Source organism: Budorcas taxicolor, chromosome X (assembly GCF_023091745.1).
Source record: "Budorcas taxicolor isolate Tak-1 chromosome X, Takin1.1, whole genome shotgun sequence".
NCBI classification, from domain to species: domain Eukaryota; kingdom Metazoa; phylum Chordata; class Mammalia; order Artiodactyla; family Bovidae; genus Budorcas; species Budorcas taxicolor.
In genome coordinates this window covers 60199660-60224392 of record NC_068935.1, presented here as the reverse complement: position 1 = coordinate 60224392, position 24733 = coordinate 60199660, and the positions used below count along the sequence as shown (strand labels likewise).

General features: G+C 47.4%; 1 protein-coding gene and 1 pseudogene across 1 annotated transcript in view; both read right to left on the bottom strand.

Moving 5' to 3' along the window:
- Positions 1-5882: 5882 nt before the first annotated feature.
- Positions 5883-7095, bottom strand: LOC128069460 (paraneoplastic antigen-like protein 5; annotated as a pseudogene).
- A 13620-nt stretch (positions 7096-20715) lies between these two features.
- Positions 20716-24733, bottom strand: part of ZNF185 (zinc finger protein 185 with LIM domain) — a 51248-nt gene continuing 47230 nt past the window's right edge. The window contains exon 22 of the mRNA XM_052663372.1: positions 20716-20814. Within this exon, the coding sequence (XP_052519332.1) occupies positions 20716-20814 (99 nt within the window). The remainder of the gene's footprint in view (positions 20815-24733) is intronic.

Sequence of the window (24733 nt, the reverse complement as noted above, 5' to 3'; positions counted from 1 at the left end):
TTGGTGTCCCATAGTCAAGCATGTCTCTACCAGGGCCCAGAAGCACACCAGAAGCTATTTCTAGAAAGACATATAATCTCTGATGCTGATGGCATGGCCTTCCTCCAGAACCCCAGGGACCTAGGTTGCAATTCTCTTACAGGGGCTGGCCTTGAACTTGACACTGCATCCCTGCCCATTACTGATACATCTGACACCATAAAGACTGTCATAAAAGATGGTCCACACAACTGCTTCCATTGCAGCCTGGACCTGCTGCAGGTTCCTCTCCTGCACCCCAGCTGTGAGCCTTCTGCATCATCATATGGACTGTAGCAATAACCCTGCTGTCTTCTTTGTGGTGGAGGATTCAAGATGCAATTATCTGTCTTGCACTTTGGAGGGAACATCCTGGCATGCTTCTGATTACTGAACTCCTAAAAACTTCACTGAATTGTCAGCTCCCTGGATTTTCATAGGGTTTACTTCTCATGCTCTTGAGCACGTGTCTTACAGGCCCCTCTACTCATCTTCTTCAATCGATATCATGTCAGTTTAACTGATCTGAGTGATGTTCTATGGGCTGTCTAGATGATCCACATCTCTTTGTACTGTTATGAGATCGGGTATGATGTAGGGCAGGAGAGTTAACATAGCAGTGGAGTAAACTTTAAATAGAGATGTCTGTCCATATGATTGTGAACTACTTCTCATCCTCTTTCTCTGATTGGTTGGAATAGAAAGGAATGTACTCATCAAATCAATGGCCACATAACATGGACCTAAGGGCCTATTAGTCTGCTTGAGCAATTATACCACATCCAGCACACAGCATCCACAACTGGAATTACTACTTGGTGAAGCCTGGAGTATACAGTCATTCTATAGAATTCAACCAATTTCTGCAGTCAACAGACTACCAATGCAAATGTAGATATGATGGAGACCACCACCCCTAAATCTTTAAAAGTGGTTCTAATCTCTGTCATGTCTCCAGTGATATTGTTTGTAATTGACTCTCTTGGTTGTGTGTGTGTGTGTGTTGGGGTGGGGTGGGGGGGGTGCTGGGAAGGGGTGTGAGTGGTGTGCAGTTCCATAGACTTGCACATAACTTTCACCAATGTAAAGACAATGAAAGACCCCCTAAAATTTGGTTTGGATGTGGAGACCAATGAAACTCCCCCCACCCCACACACACACATATCCCACCCACATCAAGAAGTCAAGAAATGGTTCATTACTTTCAGAATCAAGGGTTCTGAAGAGAGCAGGACAAGCCTCTCAACCAGTTGTGAACTGACTTTTGAGAGCAAGGAACAGAGAGTGGCCTGGGATTTTACCATGGAGGACAGGTGGGGCCAAAGTGAGAGTTCTCACATGTTACCAGCATACATGGTTCTGATCTCCCTGTGGTGCTAAAGGAAGGAGCATCCAGGCTTTCTTCCCAGTTTACCCAGATATCACGCACAAGGGGGAGAGGAAGGGCTAGCTGAAAAAGGAAAGGCCAAATTCTACCAATGATAAGGGATGGGAGTGGTACTCTTCCCTGCACTGCTGGGGCTCTGGGAAATGGAGGCCCTTAGGGCTGGAAATATGGAAATATAAACTTCAAAATGGCCTGTGCTGTGCCTGGTCTTAATTCAGGGAGAGCTTTTGCTAGAAGAAATAAAAATCAATTAAAGCAGAAAAGCAGAACCTGACTGCAGAAAGGAAGACAACATGAGGCATAACCATGTTAGATGTCTAAATAGAAGAGCTGGCACTCACATAAGCATCTGGGAGGCAGGAGGTTAGATAACAAATTGGACAGTTGAAGAGGCACCTCTCTCTCATGGCTGAACCGACTGCCTGAGCACCATGCTCACCAGGCTCACCAAACCCTTAGCAGTAGTAACTACCCACAAACTGGAACCAGCATATACTGTGATGAAAGTAACAGAGGTCGCAGATCTAAGCATAGTTCTACAACTCGATAACCAGTGTAATCCTCTCAGTTCTCTTCTACTCACTTTCTACCACTGAAAAACGAAAGGCGCCAGCCACTGCTCTGCAGATTGAACCACCTAACCAGTCCATCTCCCTCTTCCACCTCTTGATAACGATGTCCCCTCCCCACGGAGACCCAGCGCCACGAGTTGGCAGGTCCGCTCAGGGTCCCTCGAGGTCGAAGGGTCGACCGCCCTCCCCGCATGTCCATGGGTCCTGGCCGCGGCCACCTCTGAAGACTGGCGTCTAGCGTCCAGAGACCACCAGGGCAACTCGCTAAACAGCCCCTTTGGATCTTTGCGGGTACCCAGCTCCCTTCCTCTCTCCCACCTCCGCCTGCACTGTGGTGATAGCGCACTCGGGTTCAGGGGGCCTGCGTCAGCTCTAGGCCGGTGGGACCACCCAGAGCTTCCAGGCCATCGGGGGATGGGCAGCGAGAGCCCAGGGCGCCGGGATGGCTATCGCCGAGATGGGCGGCCAGGCAGAATTGTGATCCTCGCGCGCCATCTGGCGGCCGTCGTGGAAACTGCCGCCGAAGCTTCTCGCGCCCAGGATAGCCATTCGAAGCGTGGATGGTCGCATTTCCCGATAAGCACCGCGACACAAGGTCGCGGCTGCAGGAAATGGCGGCGCGCGCAAGCGCACAGGCGCCGGACGTAAACGCGCAACCTCACGGGGCACAGACACGCAGACGCACGCAGGATGGCCTCACGCTAGAGAAGATGTCTCCCGAATCAGTAGTGCCTTCCACCCTGGCGATTGCACTGCTCACCGAGGGCTCTGGAGGAGCCACAGACCCCGAGTCAGCCTCTGGGCAGGAAGGGGCCATCGATGGGCCCCTGTCTGCAGCCTCCTACTCACAGCCCTGCACCCTGCCTCCTGCCTGCTCCCAGAACACAGGACTAGTGCGGGGGAGTGGGACAGGGAGAGGGGTGCCCCTGCCTGTCACCATGCCACCCTACCCTGGACTCAAGGTAGAGGACAGTGCTGCCAGCCTTTCCCCGTCTCTGAGGAAAGGGGGCTGTGGAACTCCTGCTGGCCCACCCTCCTTTCCTCGGACATCACACTACCACCCCCCGACCCAGGTGGGCATCCCCGGGTGCCCAGAGCAGGGCTGGCCACCACTGGCCAGCAGGGGTAGACTGATCTCAGGAAGGTGGGCAAACACCCGTGCCCTGGAATCCTGCACCAACTCCTGAGAGCGGCCTTTGATCTCACACCAGGACCTTTCTGTGGCTGGCTGGTCCTTAGGATGGCACATGTGACCTCTCTGAACCATCTGGGTGCCTGGAGCCCCCATGGAGCTGCCAGGGATCCTAGAGCCTGGCGTCCTAACCTGCTGACCCTGCCCTCCCCCCACATCTAACTCACTTATTCCTGGAGGCTCCCTGAGGTTCCTGGGGATCCAACCAGCCACAGTCCCTGCCCACAAATCCCTGTCGCCAAGCTCCGTCCAGCCCAGGGGGCCACACAGACCATCTCGGACCCTGCCGGGACCATACTGCAGTGCTGACTCGGGGTACCAGGCCACTGCACCCCCACCTCAGGCAGCCCCTCCCCTCCACTGTCCAGAGCAGAGACGAGACAGCTGAAACTTTCAGGAAACTATTTAAGAGCAGCACTGACTGAAACCATTGAAGACAGGGAATGACAACACAGAGAACTAACGGCCACAGATCACGGTCCTGGCCCCTCTTCTCCTCCCAGGGTCCCTAACGAGGTACCTGCACTGCCCCCACGCAGCAGTCCTCCCTCCCCCGACACTCTCCCTTCCTGAGGGCCTCGCAGGTGGTGTCTTGCCAGGAAGGTGGGCGCTGGCAATGCCAGATCCCCCGAGGGCAGCTCCTCCCACTTGGGCCCACATGCTCTATGGTGGGCACAAATCAGTCACACAGCAGGGCACGGTGCACCAAGCCGAGGACGCAGAATGCCGAGGAAGCACAAGATGGCCAAGCAGAGCACAGGTCCTGGGGGCCTCCCGAAGCCCCACTGTGGCACCAATGCAGATCTTCCTTCCACGAATCCTGGGGTGGATGCTGGCTGAGCCCTCGTCCATCCCCTCCTTCCCACCGGTTCCTGAGAGTGGGCTACGGTGTCTCTGCACCACAGTGGGGAGAAGTGCTCAGAGAAGAACACACGCACGTCTCCAGGAGAGCCAGCAGAACTGGGCCTGAATCTGCACCGGGAAAGCACTAGCTGAGCTGAGGACTCGGGACCACAGCGGGTAGGGCCTTGGCTGGTGCTGAAGCTCAGGACACATGGCAGGGCCCAGGAGTGGCTGACTGGGTAGGTGGGGACAACCAGCCCAGGTTCATGGGCACCGCAGGGCTCTGCGGGGGGGTGGGAGGGGAAGTGGACGATGGCTTGGGAGTGTGTGTTGCTGGAGAGGGGAGAGGGGACTGGGGCATGGAGGGATTCCTTGAGACCTGGGTCACTAGGGGGCCTACAGGGACACATCTGGACTTCCCAGGACAGGGAGCAGCCTGCCCCAGGGGATGCTGAATAGGGGTCCCCTCTGGGTGGGGGAGGCCCAGGCACCATGACATGGCCCTTAATGTCTCTCAGGCCAGTGTGGGCAGCAGCTGTTTGCAGGCACCCTTCACCTAGGTAGGGACTGCCCACTAAGGGCTGTTCCCAGTTGCAGGCTTTGGGGCTGACCTTGGCATTGGCAGCTGGTGAGTGGTACTTCTCCAGGCCAGTCCCAGGTCTCCAGTGACCAAGCACAAACCTAAGCAGAACAAAAGAACCCTCCTTCCCACCAATGAATTCTCCTCCTCCTCCTCTTCCTCCATCCCCCTCCTCTTCCTGCACCCCCCTCCTCCTCTTCCTCTTCCTCCCCCTTTTCTTCCTCCTTCTCCTTTTCCTCCTTTGGAACAAAAGTTTACACGCACACCCACTCACACCAAAGCCAGTTGTGGGGTACTGGCCCACCAGGTACCCAGGGCCCTATCATCTCCTCACAGTCTTTGCTGTCCTTGTCCCTACAGTCCTTCCAGGCTGCAGGGGCCGGGGTGGGGGAAGACTGCTTGTAGGCTGGTGCTGGGTGCCCGTGGGCCTCTGGGTTCTCTGCCCTCAATTGCAGAAAGGCTCCAGGGTTCTGCCTTCCAGGGGACGCCCTAGGGCAGATGATCCTGAAGACAGGCTGGATCCTGTGGTCTCCCCCCTGGAGCATCTCCCATCTGCCCCACAGCTCTTCCTTGCCAGTGCTGGCACCTTGTGGCAGAGATCGCCTCGAGAGAGGCTCCTCTAGGTCCCACGTGACCTGAGGGACCATCAGCATTGTTAGCTCAGAGCCCACTGGATGGGCGTTTGCAGGTGGCCAAAAGCCAGGGCCAATGCCAGAGCCCTTGACTACACCTTCAGCCTTTGCTATGTTGGGATCTCTGTCTGAGGCGTGGGCACCCCTTTTGCTGCACCTAATGGCCCCCTACTTCGATCTCCCGCACCTCCCTGAATTGATTTTGGCTTGGTTGGTGAAACACCTTCCAGCTGGTAGAGACTGAGGGGGCTGGCCCAGGCTTCCCTGCCCCTCTGCCCCACTCAAGGCCCCCACTGTTTGTGTGGACTGCCCTTCTTCAGCCTCTGCTATGTTGGGGTCTCTGTCTGAGGTGCAGGCACCCCTTTTGCTGTACCTGATGGCCCCCTACTTGGGCCTCCCATGCCTCCCTGAACTGATTTTGGCTTCATTGGTGGAGCATCTTCCAGCTGGTGGAGGCTGAGGGGGCTGGGCCTGGCTTCCCTGCCCCTCTGCCCCACTCAAGGCCCCTGCTGTTTGTGTGGACTGCCTTTTCCCCCGTTACACTTTTTCTGTTGCCTGCTAGCAGAGGGTGTGCCTGGATATGTTGAGCCTATGCTTCCTAGGCCTTGGGGTGGTTCAATGGCTCCAGCCCTTCTCTTGTTCCCCAACTCTTCTGCTGTCAGCTGGGCCTGGGCTTTGCTGGAGGCTGGTTCTCGGCCCTAGGAAATAATGCCTGGCTGTGGCCTTCCTCCCCAGTGTCACAGCTGGAGGACAGCCACCTACACTTCAGAAATGGGACGATTCCTTCCTGGATGGTCTGAGTACTGCTCTCAGCAAATGTCCCTGCCTGCACCATGACCTGAGGGATCAGGACATTGTCTTCTGGTGCCCTGCAGACCCTTTCTGCTTGACTCTGGTTCTCCTCAGTCACTGCCATGGTGGCCTCACACTCCTCTTCATCTCGAATGAGCTTCATTAACTGCAGGAAAGTGGGCGCACACTTTCACTGATCCAGTAGCTCAAGCTTGCCCTGGAGGGCAGTGGTCATGGAGGCCTGAGCTAGGATGAATTTCAGGCAAGTCGTGTCTGCACTTCTCACTGATAAGGGGCTGTGCTGCACTGCTTTCTGAATCAGGGGCTTTAACTGTACCAGACTTCTGGAAGGTCTGGGCTAACTTAAACTGTAAGGTTCTATGGGCCTCTTTAGCCCCAAAGATCTGCTTCAGGGCCTCCAGGCACTCCTCCACTGTCATGGAGTCATTGCTGACCCTGAGCACCTGCATGATGGACTGGGCAGGGCTGTATAAGCTCTCCAGCAAATGCCGCAGCTTCTCAATCTCAGACACCTGCCATAGCTGCATCATCTTAGTCATCTGCTCTAGCCAGGTTTCAAAGCTCTCTTCACCTGGGCCTGGGAGAGTGTTTCCTGAAAACGTCTTGAGTTTTCAGTACCACAGGCTTTCTTTCAGAGGCTGCGAGACTGGTTGCCTGACTTGATCCACGCCCTCCAGCTCTACACCCTCAGAATGAGTGCTGTATCCCAGGGTTTTGGCCACATCTACCATTCTTCGACTCTCATCTTTTAGGAAGTACTTCAGTCTGTTGATAAATTCCTCATCTGGGCTACAGGTTTTACCACTTCCCAGGTACCTCCCTTTCGTAGGATCCAGCTAGGCACTGTAGCATAATTGATGGTGTCAGTCAATTCAAGGAAAACTGCCTTAGCGTGGTCTTCCCTTCTGAACATTGTGCCCAGCACCCTGTAGGTGCAGAGGGACTCAGCCCCTCCTCAGGGTCTCTTTAATTTCTGCCTCACTACACTCCATGGGGATCCCCATGATTAGCAAGTCCTTCCTAGGGTCCAGGTCCATTCCTCTGCACCAGTCCTCCAACAGTCACAGCCATTGCTCCCAGTTTCTATGGACTATCTAATACTAAAGGCAGTAATCAGCTCACAAAGTGTGACGAGGAGACAAGGAATTTTGGGTCAATGCCAAGTATGAAGGCAGAGTCGTCTCTGTTTTCCACAGCCTATAAATGCAAATGGAGTGAGAACATCATTAATGCCCACCCTCCCAACCCCCCACCAAACCCCCTCCACTACCCCTCCCCTTTCTGGTCACAGGGATTCAGCCCCTGTTTCCCAGGGCTTCCCCAGTCATTGGTGGCAGGGTTTCTTTAGGCCCAGCTTCCCCCAGCTCATCCTGTCCCTGCTGACCTCCACTTGCTGTGGGCTCCTCCTCAAAGTCCCAGGACTCTGCTGTTTGTCCTGGAGGTGCCTGTGGTGAAAAGGCCAGAGGTAGAGGTAGGAGGTGGGGCCTGACAAAGCGTGTGTGTGTGTGTGTGTGTCCACACCCATGCCCTGGCTCAGGGCTGTTGGGGCAAAGGTTAGAGGATGAAGAGGTACAGTTCCCTTCTTTCTTAGAAAATGCCTGACAGAAGAGAAAGATGACTGGAGCTCTGCACAAGGCAATGAACTGATGGGTGAAGAGAATGTGTGACAAGCTGTCATATTGCCATGGATACTGAGAACAGCATGGGCCGTGGGTTTGCATCACTGAGGGGTGTCATGTGGTAGGTAAGGTTAAGGAGCAACAGGTCATGTCATTGGCCTCTAACCAAAGAAGTATTGTTTGTTGGGGAGGAGGGAAGATGGGGAGTGGGCAGCAAGTATCAAGAGCTGAAAACAGGAACCTATGGTTTCTAGCTGTTTGGAAGCTAGAATCAGAGGCAGAAAAGAGACCCAAAAAGGGTCTCCAGTGCCACACTGCAGGAACAGATGACTCTGACCCTAGGTGTGTCCCTACCCTGCAGACCCTGTAAACCTTGGCAGGCAACCCCACCCTTCCTGCTTTTTGCCAGGGCTACAGAGGCCTCTTCCACCTCACAGCTGTTCACCACAGGCAGTTCCTGGTGCTGGGGTGGTGGACACTGCTTCACTGGATCTGTTCCGGGCAAGGCCGAGGTTCTGCCTCACAAGCCCCTACTCAAGCTGTGCCAATTCTGAGTCTACAGAAGTGCTCACAAGCACTCTGGTACAGGGGTACAAGAAACTGCTCAACTGGCATTCAGTGCTAGTGCAGTTAAGATTATTACTGCAGTGCGTGTGCTTAGTCGTGTCCGACTCTTGCGACCCCATGGACCATAGCTCATCAGGCTCCTCTGCCTATGGGAGTTTTCAAGCAAGGCTACTGGAGTGGGTTGCCATTTCCTCCTCCAGGGAGTCTTCCCAACCAAGGGATTGAACCCGTGTCTACTTGCATCTCTGGCAGATTCTTCTGCCCAATGGCTAAGCCATTGGGAAGCCCTCAATTATTATTACTCTGCCCTCAATTCCAGCCCTCTTTTAAACCTTAATCTGCCTGAAATGCAGGAGACCTGGGTTCGATCCCTGGGTTGGGAAGATCCTCTGGAGAAGAGAACGGCTACCCACTCCAGTCTTCTGGCCTGGAGAATTCCATGGACTGTATAGTCCGTGGGGTCGCAAAGAGTCGGACACAACTGAGCGACTTGCAGTCCCTCTGCTGCTGCTACTGCTGCTAAGTCACTTCAGTCGTGTCCGACTCTGTGCAACCCCATAGACGGCAGCCCACCAGGCTCCCCCGTCCCTGGGATTCTCCGGGTGAACACTGGAGTGGGTTGCCATTTCCTTCTCAAATACACAAAGTGAAAAGTGAAATTAAAGTCGCTCAGTCCTGTCTGACTCTTAGCAATCCCATGGACTGCGGCTTACCAGGTTCCTCCGTCCATGGGACTCTCCAGGCAAGAGTACTGCAGTCCCTCACTGGCTCCTAAACCTTGCCCCCGCTGTCAAGTCCCACCTCCACCAAAGCGCAACTGGCCTTAAGTCCCAACCCTGACGCAGAGCCTCCCTGCACGTTTGACCCAGGTCGCCACCAAGCCCCACCCCGTCCAAGTCCCACCTCCAATGAAGCCCCACCCCCAACTGAGCTCAGCCCCTGATGCCAATCCCCACCCCAATGGAAGTTCAATCTCTGCCCCCACAAAGCCCCACCCCTTCCCGTGACCCAACCCCCATTCAAGTCCCATCCCTAAGGAAGCCTTGCCACTACCTAAGCCCGATCCCTTCTCCCACTCAAGCCATGTCCCCACCTCTTCCCAAGCACAATGCCTGTCCTAATCCCCGACCTCACTCAAATCCAACTACTGTCCCAAAGCCTCCGCCTTCATTTCCCTGTGGTCCCCACCCTCACCCAGGGCCACCTTCCTAAATCCCTTTACACACTCTCTACCTCAAACACCCCTCATTCCAGAGCAGGAATACGTCTGATCAGTGGAAGTTGGTAGAGGCCAGGAGAGAAAGGCCTGAAGCCACTTCCCCTCCAGGGTAAGGCCCAGAGCTACCAGTCCTGACCGCAATGGCTGTGAGCAGGGTTAGGTGTGCAAGAGGTTCCCTTGCAATTCCAAAGCTGGTCACAATGTCTGGAAATGGCACAGTACTGGTGTGTGCCAGGCCTGATAAACGGCATGGTCCTGGTGCATCAGGCCTGATATAGTGGGATCCCACTTCCAGGGGATCTTGATAAAAATGCAAGTTCTGATTCAGGAGGACTGGAGTGGGACTGAGATTCTGTGTTTCTCCTTTCTAGAAAGCTGGGTGGTTACTGAGCAAGATACTTGCAGAATCCCCTTTAAGTGCAGGTATTTCCTATGTCTGAGAAGGGGAACACAGACCTAAATATGCCTGACTTCACTAGAAAGTACTATTGAAAGCCTGTTAAATCAGTCTCCTCCCCATGCCAAGAAAAAGTGGTTACCTGCTGGTGTCAGAAAGTCACAGACCCTGAAGTGGGGCATTTTACCTGAGGGCTCTCATAACACAAATCCACTGTGGCTCTGTGAAACCCCCACTCAGCCACATGGCATTAAAGGTATGATAGGTATCACAAAAGGTGATACCATGGGAAGAGGTGTTCTTAGTGCCATCCTAGAAAACAGTGGAGGTTAAGAAACATGTCTGAAAACATATTATATTATATTGGTTTCAAGTGCATAACATAACGATATTTGTACATGTTGCAAAATTATCACTATGATAAGTCTAGTTAACATTTATCAATGCACATAGTTTTTTTTCCTGCAATGGGAATTTTTAAAAATCTACCCTCTCAGCAACTTTCAAAAATACACAGTACATTACAGTTTTTTTAACTATAGTCTCCATGTTGTACATTACATCCCTAGGACTTATTTATCTTACATTTATGTTTATGTGTGTGTATGTGTATATAATATGTCCTACCCTGATGGTATTACCAAATTAGATTATGAAAGCCCTTCAAGGAGCTCCGTTATGATTGGTTTAGAGATAAAGTGCTTTTTATGAATTGAATATTCTTAAAGTTCTCAGAAATTAATGAAAGTGAATTTGCTCTCACACAACTTTATTTTAGCAGTAATTATGTTTTATATATATTATGTCAGCCTTAAAGATAGTTTCCAAGATCTTTTGCTAACTTAAAACTTGAACTTAAACTAACTATACAAGATGTGCAGGATATGTTTTTGTTAAGGAAAAAGAATAATTTTTTCCTAAAGTAAAATGACTGGTTGTTCCTGAATGAAAAAGATGAAGGGGCAGGACAAAACCTGAATGGATATGGTTCTCAGAAAAGTGATTTTCTTTCTTGTGGTCTAAGCTGGCTAAAGATCAACTGATTTGTATATAATATTTTAAAAACTGAGCTATGATATCAAATAGTACACTAATGCAAAACTAGAATTTGATTTTCTCTGTTAAACTGGAAACATTTCCTTAGATTATTGGTAGTAAAATTACTAAGGTTGTAAAATGTTTTTCTTTACTTTTTGAGTCATCTTCCTAGAAAGCAAAGATTCTTTCTTATCAGAATAATTTTCTTTCCTTTATGTTGACTTTATTATGGCCTTCAATCAAGACTTGTTGTCAATTTTGAAAGCACTAAGGTTCTTTATAATTGCATTTCATTCAATATGTACTTTCAAAATATTTTGTCACTTTGGTTAAATAGACAAATAGTGTTTGTTATGGACCTATGATCTTATTTAACCCAGTGTTCAAATTTCCTGACAACTCTTTTATTTTACTTTCCCCACACTCAAATCCTAAGTGATATATTCTTTGGTTTTTTCCCCCGACATGCCAGGAGGCTTCTGGGATCTGATTTCCCTGACTAGGGATTGAACCCAGACCCTTGGCAGTGAAAGGGCCAAGTCCTAACCACCGGACAACCAAGAAATTCCCCTGAGTGATATAGTCTTTATTCTGAAACCCTATTTGAGTTTTCCCATAAAGACCCTGGAAAATCACAAAGGATCCTTCACCTTGTAAAAATTTTATTTGATATATTGAGTTTCATGGGAGGCTTTGTCAAATCACAAGAGATGCCTAACCTAGGTTACATTTGTGTGGACAAAATGTTATTGAAATGAATGTTTCAAAAACAGTATGAATTTCCTGGAGGTTTGTCAGTGCCCTTACTGTTTATGATATGTCTTGGTGCTGCTTTGCCTGATATTAAACTGTTTAAATTCATGCAAAGATGGGCACGATAAAAGAACAGAAACAGCAAGGACCTAATAGAAGCAGAAGATATTAAGAAGAAGTGGCAAGAATACACAGAACTATACAAAAAAGGTCTTAATGACCCGCATAAGTCATAAGTCATGACCCACGATGGTGTGATCACTCACCAGGAGCCTGACATCCTCAAGTGTGAAGTAAGGTGGGCCTTAGGAAGCATTACTACATACAAAACTAGTGGAAGTGATGGAATTCCAGCTGAGCTGTTTAAAATCCAAAGGGATTATGCTGTTAAAGTGCTACACTCAATTTGCCAGCAAATTTGGAAAATTCAGCAGTGACCACGCACTGGAAAAGGTCAGTTTTCATTCCAATCCCAATGCCAACAAATGTTAAAACTTCCATGCAACTGTGCTTATTTCACTAGCAAGGTAATGCTCAAAATCCTTCACACTAGGCTTTAGCAGTACATGAACCAAGAATTTTCAGATGTACAAGCTGGATTTAGAAAAGGCAGAGGAATCAGAGATCAAATTACCAATATCCGTTGGATCATAGAGAAAGCATGAAAAAAAAATAAATCTACTTCTGCTTCATTAACTACACTAAAGCCTTTGACTGTGTGGATCACAACAAATTGTGGAAAATTCTTCAGGTGATGGGAATGGCAAACCACCTTACCTGCCTCCTGAGAAACCTGTATGCAGGTCAAGAAGCAATAGTTAGAACCGAACATGGAATAACGGACTGGTTCCAAATTAGAAAAGAAATATGTCAAGGCTGTATACTGTCACCCTGATTATTTAACTTATATGCAGAATACATCATGCAAAATGCCAGGGTGGATGAATCACAAGCTGGAATCAAGATTACCAGGAGAAATATCAATAACCTTAGGTATGCAGATGATAGTACTCAAATGGCAGAAAGTGAATAGAACTTAAAGGGCCTCTTGTTGAAGGTGAAAGAGGAGAGTGAAAAAGCTGGCTTAAAATTCAGCATTCAAAAAACTAAGATCATGGCATCCAGTTCCATCACTTCATGGCAAATAGAAGGGGAAAAATTAGAAACCATGATTTTATGTTCTTGGGCTCCAAAATCATTGTGGATGGTGAGTGCAGCCATGAAATTAAAAGATGTTTGTTCCTTGGAAGGAAAGCTATGATAAACCTAGACAGCGTATTAAAAAGCAGAGATATCACTTTGCTTACAAAGGTCCATTTAGTCAAATCTATGGTTTTTCTGATCTTCCTTGTAGCTCAAACAGTAAAGAATCTGCCTGCAACACAGGAGACCTGGGTTCAATTCCTGGATTGGGAAGATGCTCTGGAGAAGGGAATGGCAATCCACTCCAGTATTCTTGCCTGGAGAATCCCATAGACAGAGGAGCCTGGCGGGCTACAGCCTGTGGGATCACAAAGAGTCGGACATGACTGAGTGACTAACACTATTACTACCATGGTTTTTCCTGTATTCATGTACGGATGTGAGAGCTGGACCATAAAGAAGGCTGAGCACCAAAGAATTGATTCTTTCAAACTGTGGTGCTGGAGAAGCCTCTTGAGAATCTTTTGGACTGCAAGATCAAACCAGTCAATCCTAAAGGAAATCAACCCTGACTATTCATTGGAAGGACTGATGCTGAAGCTGAAGCTTCAATACTTTGGCCACCTGATGCAAAGGGCTGACTGATTGGAAAGGACCGTTATGCTGGGAAAGATTGAGGGCAGTAGAAGAAGGGGGCAACAGAGGATGAGATGGTTGGATGGCATCACCAACTCAATAGACATGAGTTTGAGCAAACTCTGGGAGATAGTGAAGGACAGGGCAGTCTGGCATGCTGCAGTTCATGGGGTTGCAAAGAATCAGACACGACTTAGGATTGAACAGCCACAAACAGTGTAGTGTTATCAATCATAATTCTAGTTATCTTTTAAAATGTTGCACGCCACAGAAACAACCAAATTTCCTTGTCAGTTGCATTATTTTTGTGTTGAACTCTCATCAGATCTTTAACTATGGCATTTTAAATCTTTTGTCTTGCACTTATGCTTCCCCAAAAGCGCTTGCAATCACCTATAGGCCACAATGCTTTATCTTCAAGAAAAAGGGACTGTCTCAGATCCTCAGGTAAAGGACTTTGCCAAATGTTCTGAGGCACAAGTTTCTGATGCCATTACTTAAATAACTTTGAAATCCTATCACTGCAGTGAGCCAGAGTTTCCAGAACTCTAGGGTATAAGCTGATAGATTCATGAGACTGCTAACCTGAGACTGAGCAGAACAAGAATTAATTACATAGGACTGAATGAACTGATGAAGGACGATTATGGGTTTTGTTTGGAACATTGCTGATGCTTTCATGCTCTATATTCTGGATAAAAGAAACACTTTCTCATTTATCTTAACCTATCTATAACTCTTAACAATATAGTAGGCACCCAGAAGAGCAGGTCAGCAGACAGGAGTTCCTGGGCAGCAGGGGATGGGATGAGGAGGGAACACAGGGAGCATTCATGATTGAAGCTGTGTTCAGAGGATGTTCAGAGAAAAAAGAATCCTGCAGATGTCATTAGATAATGGGCCTGGCACACAAGGTGCTTCTTGGGCTACAGCACTGTGCGGAAGGTCTTCAGTGTATACAGTGAGGAAGGCCTGGTGCAGGGATTTTTCATGGGACAGATGGCATGGTGCAGAAGCCACTCACAGGCAGCGTATACGGTGCAGAGGAAGGCTGGGTGGAGACAGCATTTACAGGGTAGCCCATCAGAAAAGCAGTGCCACTCTTTCCTAAGCAGGAAGGATTGAGAACAGGAAATCAGTGGCTTTCACAACCAGTAGAAGGTTGGAGCAGTGAAGGGGAGGGAGGCTGCTGCTGATACACTAGGAAAAAGCCCCCACTGATTTCAGCTGCAGGCAGGACTGTCATGGATGATTCTCAGGAGGTTTCCCATAAGTCACTGGGAAAGAAACCAGGTATAACCTCTTTCTGAGACTCCTTAGTGCCCAGTGCTGCTGCCAGAGAATAAGGGCTTCTTCTTCTCTCAAAGTACTCTAGTAGCTGGATAATCAAACCTGGAGGCACTTTGATGAGGGATTCTAGAACATGTAGTTCCTAGGACTATCCCTTATATTGAGTAGAAAATGTACAAAGGGGCAGAGATGTGGCCTAGTTGCTAACAGCCAATCCAGCACGGTCCAACTCTTTGACCATTCATCATCCATAATACTTTTCTCTCCATGATTTTCTTCCAAATGGTAACAGTAGCAACACCATGCTTCTGCTTAGCATGATGCAACCATTCCTCATACAGGTGAATGCACTTCTGTCTTCTCCAGGAAGGCGGGACGGCAAAAGTCCCATTAGATACACTCTCATTCTCTGGGGGATGTCTGTTCCTTCTCTAGTTCTGCTATAATTACACTTTGATATACTGTACTCTACAGGTTAAATTATATTATTAAGTATCACCCACACAATTCAAACACAGCATTTGGAAATGTGAGAAATAAAAAATAATGGGCATGAGATTCAACCATATAATAACAAAGCAAGACAAAGTATGTGTAGCTTCTATAGTTGTTATTTGGGCAACTGGCCATGAGGTCATACTCAGTATTTATAACTTCCTTCTTCCACTAACACTTCAGTTCCCTATGACCTCATCTAGATGATTGTGGTTGTTTATGTGACAGTAGGATACAAATCTTTATTCTTAACCAATCCGATCCCTTACTACTCCTGCCTGCGTGAGTCATTATAGTCATCCATTATATTATATTATTGGATATGAGAACCCTAAGAGACACTTTCATATTTTTCTCCTAGGTTCCAAATATTGTCCTTCTTGCCTCCACAGTGTAGTAGTAACTCCATTCCCCCTCAATAATCAGCAGCAGTCAGCCAGCGGGTAAAATACCTGTCTTGTTGATTCAGTGCCAAGAGGGTCCCTAAATGACTGGGTGGCAATCTCAACTTCAAATTCAATATAACCACTGTTGGGTCCCCTGGTGGAAGATTTCCTCTACTGGGAAATTCATGGGGAAAAGATATTGTGCAGAAAAACAGGACAAGAGGAATGTGTTGTGTGGAAATTCACAGGTGAAATACCTTCATAAGTAGAGTCCCCCAGAGGACCCCATGTGGGGTGTATAGGTTGGGGGCCCTCATAGGTGTGGATCTGTAAAGAGGGAGGAGGAATAGCAAAGGCTGAGTATGGGGATCAAGTGGCTTGCTGGGAACCTGCTCTGCTAAGTCATTTTTCAAAATAACACTACCCTGTTTGGGCGGAGGGTGGGGGGGCGGGGTGATTGTGTCACTTATTATCACCAATAGAGTCCTGGAAATATCTGGTTAGGAGCTATTGTTATAGATCTTGTCCTTTGAATTGGTAAAGCATCTTCTTCATTTCCCAATGGTACTCATGTAGCCAAGATGGTGGCTGAGGTTGTGGTGAGAATGTAGCTACAAGGATACTAGTTCAATATCTACTGAATACTGGATCCCAAAGTCCCTACTCAGTAGTGGAGGGGTTTCTGTCATGTCTTCTATCTTTGAGCTGATTTCCTGATCAACCCTTTTTGGCCCCAGGTGGGATCAAGACATAGATGGCATGTAAATTATATTTTTGGGTACAAAACTTGGAAGCATGGATCACCTGATATGAAGAATGGCTGTTCAATAGGATTCTGACAGCCTTGGCCACTGGCACTAATGAACAAGATGAAAAGTCTTTCCTGTTGGTACACATCTGGAGGAATGGGTTGGGATGTATGGTTGAGGGGGCACCTTTGAGGAGAGGGTTTGAGAGATGTCTATTCAGAATTACTGCCAGAGTTGATGGGAACAGGGGTATTTAAATGGGAAGAGTTGACAAAGGAAGAATCCAATAAGCATATTAATATATTTTAGAGGCTAGCATACAAGAGAGGGATTATAGATTATCAGTGGATGATAGTTAAAGGAAACAGGTTATAACTCAACTGAGGAATGCATTTCCAGAGACAGAATGGGCTTGTAAGGGACTGTGCTCCTGGTGATTGCAAGTACTCAATAAGGACAAAGCAGCCACCTATCAGCAATGAAAGCATGGGCCCAAAAGAATAAAACATTACTCATTAAGATCTGACAGGTCTAAAAAAAAAATCTGACAGGTCTATTGAATAAGAAGGAACTCCAAAAGGGAGGGGGGATATATGTATATGTATAGCTGAATCACTTTGCTGTACAGCACAAACTAACACAACACTGTAAAGCAACTACACTCCAATAAAAATAATTTTTTTAAAAAAAGAGATCTGACAAGTCTAGAATTGCACACCTCCAGTGCATGTATAGTTTCTAGATAATGCTGGGGCTTTTTTTGCTCTTTATATTTGATACTTTTAAAAGTATTTATTTGATTTTGTAAAGAGAATGGCTTCAAGTAGTAGGAGAAAATTAATCACACAGCCAAATGCACCAAGTTATTACATTTAAAAAAGGAAACATTAACATTTACACATAAAGTATCTCACCATTTATTATGTTTGTGTACATTTCTGTGAGTCAAGCAAGTATGATTAAAAATTCTAGGCAAATAAAAAGAAGCAAAGTGTAATGCAACCACCTCTCTTTCTTAAGTCTGCAGAATTGTGAGCCATTTCAACCATTAAAGATTTTTTTCAGATTAAAATCAGTATCTTGCACATTGGTTCTAAAACTCCCTTAAAGACAGAGTGTATCTTGAAGGTGGGGAAGCCAGCCTGTCTTGGACCTCTTTCCCTTTCACTAATTCATTCAGCACCTATGTGTCAATCCCTATCATGTGCCAAGTCCCAGGCTGAGGGCTAGTCTTGAGGAAAATCAGCTCATATTTTGTGTCAGGACATGGCATGCTGTGCCAATTTTCCCCTCCAGACCAAATCTGATGCACATCCATGTAAATAAATGGAATATTCTCTGATCATTTGGCAAAAAGAATAAGTCCACCATCCAGTGTGCACAGAGCTCAGAAACTGGACAGAGATTTCTAATTAAGTCAAGAGAAGGGGTGGTCCCAAAATGGTGGAAGAATAGGACGGGGAGACCACTTTCTCCCCCACAGGCTCATAGAAAAAAAAAAAAAAAAAAAAGATTATTTGAATGTGGAGAAACATCCACAAAACAAATTCTGAACGCTAGTAGAGGACACCAGACACTCAGAAAGGCAGCCCAAACTCTTCGGAATCAAGAGAAAAGGTCATTTTAAAAAGGCCAATCATTAAAAATGATTTAATCAGAAAAACTGTCAGTTTGTCCTTTTGTGGAACTTACACAGTGAAAGTGAAAGTCGCTCAGTCTCATTCTACTCTTTGTGACCCCATGGACTACACAGTCCATGGAATTCTCTAGGCCAGAATACTGGAGTGGGCAGCCTTTCCCTTGTCCAGGGGATCTTCCTAACTCAAGGATCAAACTCAGGCCTCCTGCACTGCAGGCAGATTCTTAACTAGCTGAGCCATAGGGGAAGCCCAAGAATACTGGAGAGTGTGGCCTATCCCTTCTCCAGTGGATCTTCCTGACCCAGGAATCAAACTGGGGTCTCCTGCATTGCAGGCATATTTTTACCAACTGAGCCACCAGGGAAGCCCAATTTACACAGTAATCCTGGTCCCAAAGGTGGAGAAGCCCAGTTGCATTGGCCTACATCTGTCCAGCAGGCCAACAGGAGTCCCTCTTCCAAGTTCCTAGGGTCTTGGTAGTTGCTGTTAGCTTGGGACAGAGTCTGGACTGGAAAATGAGACATCACTGAGGGCCCTGTGCTCAGATCAGTGAGCCCACTGGAGTTTCCCCTGGGTCGACAAGCTCTTCTTTGGGAAGATCTGTGAGTCAAATCTCTTCCCAGCTAAGATTATTTCAGTTCAGAAGTGTTTTCATGGAAAAGGAGGGTGAGGGAGCCCAGTTTGGCTCTTCTTGTATTTTACCCAGGATGCCCAGAGGAGGAGTGCAATTTCCCACCTGCCTCTCTTTGTAAAAGTGTGCCTCAGGAAAGGTCTGAGGGGGGCAGGTTCCCCGGGAGGACTAGGTAACCTCCACACAGGCTCAGGACTATGGCTACAGTTACTGGAGAGACACAGCAATGGTTCTGATTGCTTATCTGAGCCTCAATATCCTTATTTGCAAACTAGGGAGAAGAATACCCTCTTCACAAGATTAGAATGGGGATTAATGCCATCACTCTGTTATAATGCCTGCTATGTAGTAAGGCCTCAAGAACACTAGCTGATTTCCCCCCCTTCGTAATCTTGCTGGAGTCTATACACTCTAAGACCTACTTTAGGGGATCCCTGTGTAAAGTTTAGGGGTTGGAAACTGAGGTCAAATGTATCAATCAGCTATCAAAATTCAGACACAGATGTCCATTTGGTCAGTAGGCTCTTCAGAATTACATCATAGAGAATTTAAACCTAATGTGTAAACTTTCTAATACATGCCCCCATGCTTACAGGGAAGAACTCAGCTATATTGAAAGGTAGGTAGGAGGAGGTAACTAAAATCTTCTATGTAACTCAATTCAAAGCAACAAACTAGTTGTAAAAGGATATGGAAAGTTCAAAAAATATATATATGGTAAATAGACAAGCTAAACATTAGCCTATGTCGATCCCTAGCATTCAGTGTGTGCAATTTACCCAGCAGGGATCATCGACATTCTTTAACCTGGTCCCTAAGAAGCTTCAGGGGGGTCTCCTTCTGCTTTCAAGTCCCAAAGTCACACTCAGGCCACCTAAACTCATCAGGAAGCTGACCAGTCTTAGGGAAGTCAAAACGGAATTATGGTTCAACACTCTTTGCTTGAACCTGAAGTAAGATCATGGATGGGAAGTACTTTTTCAGCTATAAAAAGGTACACACACAAGGGATTATCATAGCATCATCAAGATATGCTACTGGATGTAAGCAAGTTCAACTTAATAAGGGCAAAAACATGAAAAATCAAAAGCATGAGGAAGGAAGTGAGGGAAGAACCAGAAACTTGGGGCAACCGGGGATAGTCAAACTTGTCCAGGAGTCATCACTTTCTTCTCAGCCTGGAGGAAGTAAAAGAAAATAGAAGTATCCATGAGATTGGAAACACACACCCAATCCAGTGAGCAGTCAGAATATCTTGGGGAGGGCGACTGCTCCAGGCATGGGAAGTAATAGTCCAGATCAATGTTTGGATGTGTCTTCTGGAGAAAAGGCAGAACAGGCTCGTAGGTGGTGGAGGGCCTGGTTGTTACCCATTCCCATTGCCTTCAAGAGAGATACTATGTCCTGTGCTTCTAGTTGAACAGGTACTAAGGAGGAGGGGCTGCCAGGATCACCAGTCCCCATGAAGCTCAAACACTGAGGTCAATTCCACTGGTTTTTAGCATGCAAACCTGTGTTCAAGCAGAGTTGACAATGTGGACCAGAAGCTGCCCAAGCACCAGGACAGCACCATCACTTCCCACACATGCCCACTTATCCTGGCCTTTACCTGCTGCTGGTCCCCAGCTAAATATCTTGTTTTACTGAATATCTTGGCTGTTGAGTCCTGATCTGATGCTATCTGAGCAATAGTGGAGGCAGCCCAGGGGACTGCAGCAGAGAAGCTGAATCTGAAGTCCTGGGTTGAGGTCCTAGTTGTGCCATCTACCATCTAAGTGCTTCTCCATGTCCTTTTCCTTTAGGTCTTTACATCCTTGTCCCCAGATGGGCCAATGACCTAGCAGGGCAGCTAGGGGGCTTAGGTGAGGTGCTGCATGGAAGGTGCTCCTTGAGAGGAAGAGACAGTGGCTTCTGCAGCTTGCAAATGTCCATGGGAAAGGTCTTCATCTGTACCACCTAAGACTTCAAAGTGTCACAGGGCATAGGGACATGAGGACTCAGGCACCCTGAACATAAAGGCTAGGAGAGATAGCAGTGCCTCAGGTCAAGACTCAGGGAGACGCTAGGGCACATTTCTTCTCCCTAGTAAATTTCCCGCTGCTTAGCAGCACCCACCTAGAACAGCTTCTCATAGCATTTCTCACAGTGGATGGTATCACGGTGAATGAAGATCTGATCCAGAAGCTCACCCATTGGTTTACTGCAAATCCCACACTGAAAGAGAAAACAAGCTAGAGGTCAACATACAAGTGCAGCAATCTAAATGAGTGGAGTGCGCAGGCACCAAGCTGATGCCACATCCTGGACTTTGAAGCAGACAATTAAAAATGGCATAAACAGAGACAAATCTCAAACCAAAACAAAAGCAACAGTAAAGCAAAAACAAAAACTAATAGGCAGAATGATCACACGGTCGTTAGGAGCCCAGGTTTCAGAATTGGGCCTGAGTTTGAGCCCTAAATCGACTGCTCCTTAGCTGGCTGAGCTTGGGTGGGTTACTGAGGCTCTTTCCTCATCTATTGGAGAGCTTTAATTGTGATGTTGAAAGTGAAATGAAGGTGATATGAAGGTGCAATGAGAGGGAAGGTGATTTCAGCAGTCCAGCCCCTCTGGCCTGCCTCTCCAGCCAACTTCTAAAGGATGAAATGGCTATCCATCTGCTGCAGCCCCTCCTGTTCTGAGAGGTTAGAGCAGAGGGGCCTGCAGACAGTCTCAAATAAGAGGAGACCAAGAATCCCCATATGTTTGGGGCTCCAGCTATCTCCAGGCACACCCTGGACAAGCCTTCTGCTTCCAGCTGAAAGTAGTGGAGATCAGCTGCTAGGATCCCTAAGTCCCTCTGCTTATTCTCACCCAGCACCTCTCTAACGTCTTTCTTCTTCTACCTTTCAGTTCCTGTCTCCTGGCCATTTTTTCACTGTAAATTAATGAGCCCTCTGTCATTTTAGTTACTGTAGGCCAGAGCTTGAACCTCAACTTAGCCAACTAGTGGTGGTGATGCATTTGGAGGATAACCTCTGCAAACAGAAAAAAAATCAACAACCCTGGCTTGCAACGTCCCTCACACTGTGGAGAACAAGGAGCCTAAAAGGCTGTTATGATGCTGTGGACATTAAGTGTCCTCTCTTTATTCCTAAATGTAGCAATACAAATTAGTGTTTTAAAATGTTATGCCAATCTAACAGAGGTAAGATAAATCTCCAATAAAGGACAGTGACAGATAAATTTATACAGATGAACCTGAGCAGTGGACTGGCATTTCCTGAGAGGCCGCAGAGTACAGCTCGGACAACATTCACTTTGATTTTTGGAGCCAGGATTTTGACCCTCAGTTCTGAGCAGCTCTGTGATCTTGTGAAACTGATATCCTTTCCACCTCTGTGCTCATGGCCCCCAGGGGTGGGTCTCAGGTACCCTGCCCACATTCTAAGAATTTCCCAAGAATACCAGGTCTCACTGTTTTGCCACAATTCTAAGTTCCCCTGCCCTGTGTGTGACCCAGTTGGGCAAGTTTAAAATTCCTGCCACTGTGGGCCTCCTCCTCCCATGCCTGCCAGCCTCCTGCTGGCCTCTTCATTCGTATTCCCTCTGCACGCATGATGGATACCTGTTCAGCCACCTGGAAAACACCCCGGGATACATCTTCATCTCTGACTCCAGACCCACCCCCCTCACAAAGCCTTCCCTGGATGCCCACCCACTCCAACTATACCTTTCCTCTAACACTGGGCTCTGTGGCACCAAATGTGCCAAGAGTTGCTTAAGTAATTCTGCTCTGTGTTTAACAGGAGTGCTGTGATTAAGGTATATAAATAAAAGTTGAACAATACTCTGGGATATTTTATTTAACGTTCTTTCCCTCTGTTAGCCAAGTTCTAATTATATAATATGATATTATTAACTACAGACACTGCCATGTAGATCTCTAGAACTAGCCCATCTTGCATACCTGACAGTCTATCCTTTGACCATCACCTCCCCGTTTCACCTCCTCCCCAAGCTCCTAGCAACCACTGTTCTACTCTCTTCTAAGGATTTTGCTATTTTAGATTCCTCATATAAGTGGTACTAAGAAGTGTTTGCCCTTCTCTGTCTGGCTTACTTTGCTCAGCACAATGTCCTACAGTTTTATCCATGTTGCTGCAAATGACAGGATTTCCTTCTGTCTGTAAAGGCTGGATCATATCCCATCTTAATGTATATACCACATTTTCTTTATCCATCAGTCACTGCATATTTAGATTGCTTCCATGTTTTGACTATTGTTGACAATGCTGCAGAGAACAGGCAGTGCAGAGACTGCTTTGAGAGCCTGATTTCAATTCCTTTGTGTATATACATAGAAGTGGGATTGCTGGATCATAGCATAGCCCTATTTCTAATATGCTTGACGTGGTGTTAGGATAATGCTGGCTTCATAAAATGAGTTTGGAAGTGTTCTTTCTTCTATTTTTGGAAGAGTTTAAAAGGATTGGTATTATTTTTTTCTTTAAATATTTGTTAGAATTGCCTGTGAAGACCTGGCCCTGAGTTTTTCTTTCTTGAGAGGTGCTTGGTTACTGATTTAATCAATTTATTATTGGTCTCTCCAAGCTTTCAATTTCTTCTTGGTTCCATCTTAGTATGTTTCTAGGAATGCATCCATTTCTTCCCAGTTATCCAATTTATTGGTATTTAATTGTTGATAACTGTTTCTAATAACTTTTCACTTAAGTCCAGGAATCATGAAAACAGATGGGTCTTTGCCAAACCACTTGTCACAGTCTCTCTCTGCACCTCTACTCTTGAGTCAACTCTGCATCTGCACAGACAGAGGGGCTTCCAACACCTAGCATTTTGTTCCTTTCCTCCAATGTTCTGGGCCCCTCTCTACCTCAGCCGCTGCTCTGGCCAGACTCTCTGTGGACCAGCAGCTTCAGCATTGTCTGGACTTCTTAGACAAGCCAATTCTCAGGTCCCACCCAGACGTACTCAGTTAGAAACCTTGCTGGGGCCCAGCACTCTGTCTTAAGAAGCCCTTCAGGGGATAGTGAAGTGTGAGTCACATGCTCCAGTGTGAGAACTGCTCTCTAGACCTCATCACAACCAATAAGTCATTTGCCCCTCTCATGTCCTCCAACTCACTTGGATAGTCTCTGCCATCGCCTCACTGTTATTGTTCCCTTGAGCACAGACTAAACCATGCCAACTCACCTGGCATAGCCTCTGCCCCAGTAAATGCTAGTAGTCCCTGTTTCACCTCTGTGGCTGAACCTGGCTGGGTAACAACACACTACATGCTAACTGGTCTCCAAAGTAATGCACGAGTCCTCGCCTCAAGCAGGCTCTGCAGGGCCCATCCACCATCCTTGTCTCTGAGACAATTTTCAAATCCTCTCCTTTCTTCTCAAATGTCCAACACTCCTCCCCACCCCTCAAAGGTGATCCTGTTTTCTCATTCACTGAGAAAAACAGAGGCAACTACTGAAGAAGTTCCTCATTCTTCCACCCATCAACCTGGGAACCTCTCCATAATGACCCACAGATTCAGCCTTTTCTGTCCCTGCCATGTGTTAACTGGTGCCCATCTTTCTCTCCTCCAGATGTACATCAGGATCACCATCAGCATCCATTTCTCCTGCATCATCAGTGTCTTCTTGCTACTCTTACTACTCCCATTAGCATAAACCCATGCCTGGCACCTCTGCCCCACTGTCCACTTGCACTGCTCTCTTATAAAGCCAACCCATCAGGAGAGTGTTTCAGAGTGACTCTGTCCATTCCCACATGAGCCCACTCCAGTCAGGCTTCTATCCCCATCACTCCACCAAAACTGTTCCAACTGAGGTCAACGACCACCATGCTGCAAAGTTCAAGGGCAGTCCTCAGGCTTCATCCCATTCAATCTCTCAGCAACCACTGACACTGGAGACCACTGGAGTCTCTGTAGAAACTGTGTCACTTGGGGCATTATATTCTGTGTGACTTCTCATCCTCCTCTGTAGACCCCCTCCTCTTCCCAACCTCTAAATGGTAGAAAGACACAAGGGCTCAACATCAGCCCTCATCCCCACCTACTCACACCCTAGATGATTTCATCAGCCCTGGCCCTTCCCTGGAACACAAACACACATATCCATATGACCACAGGTGC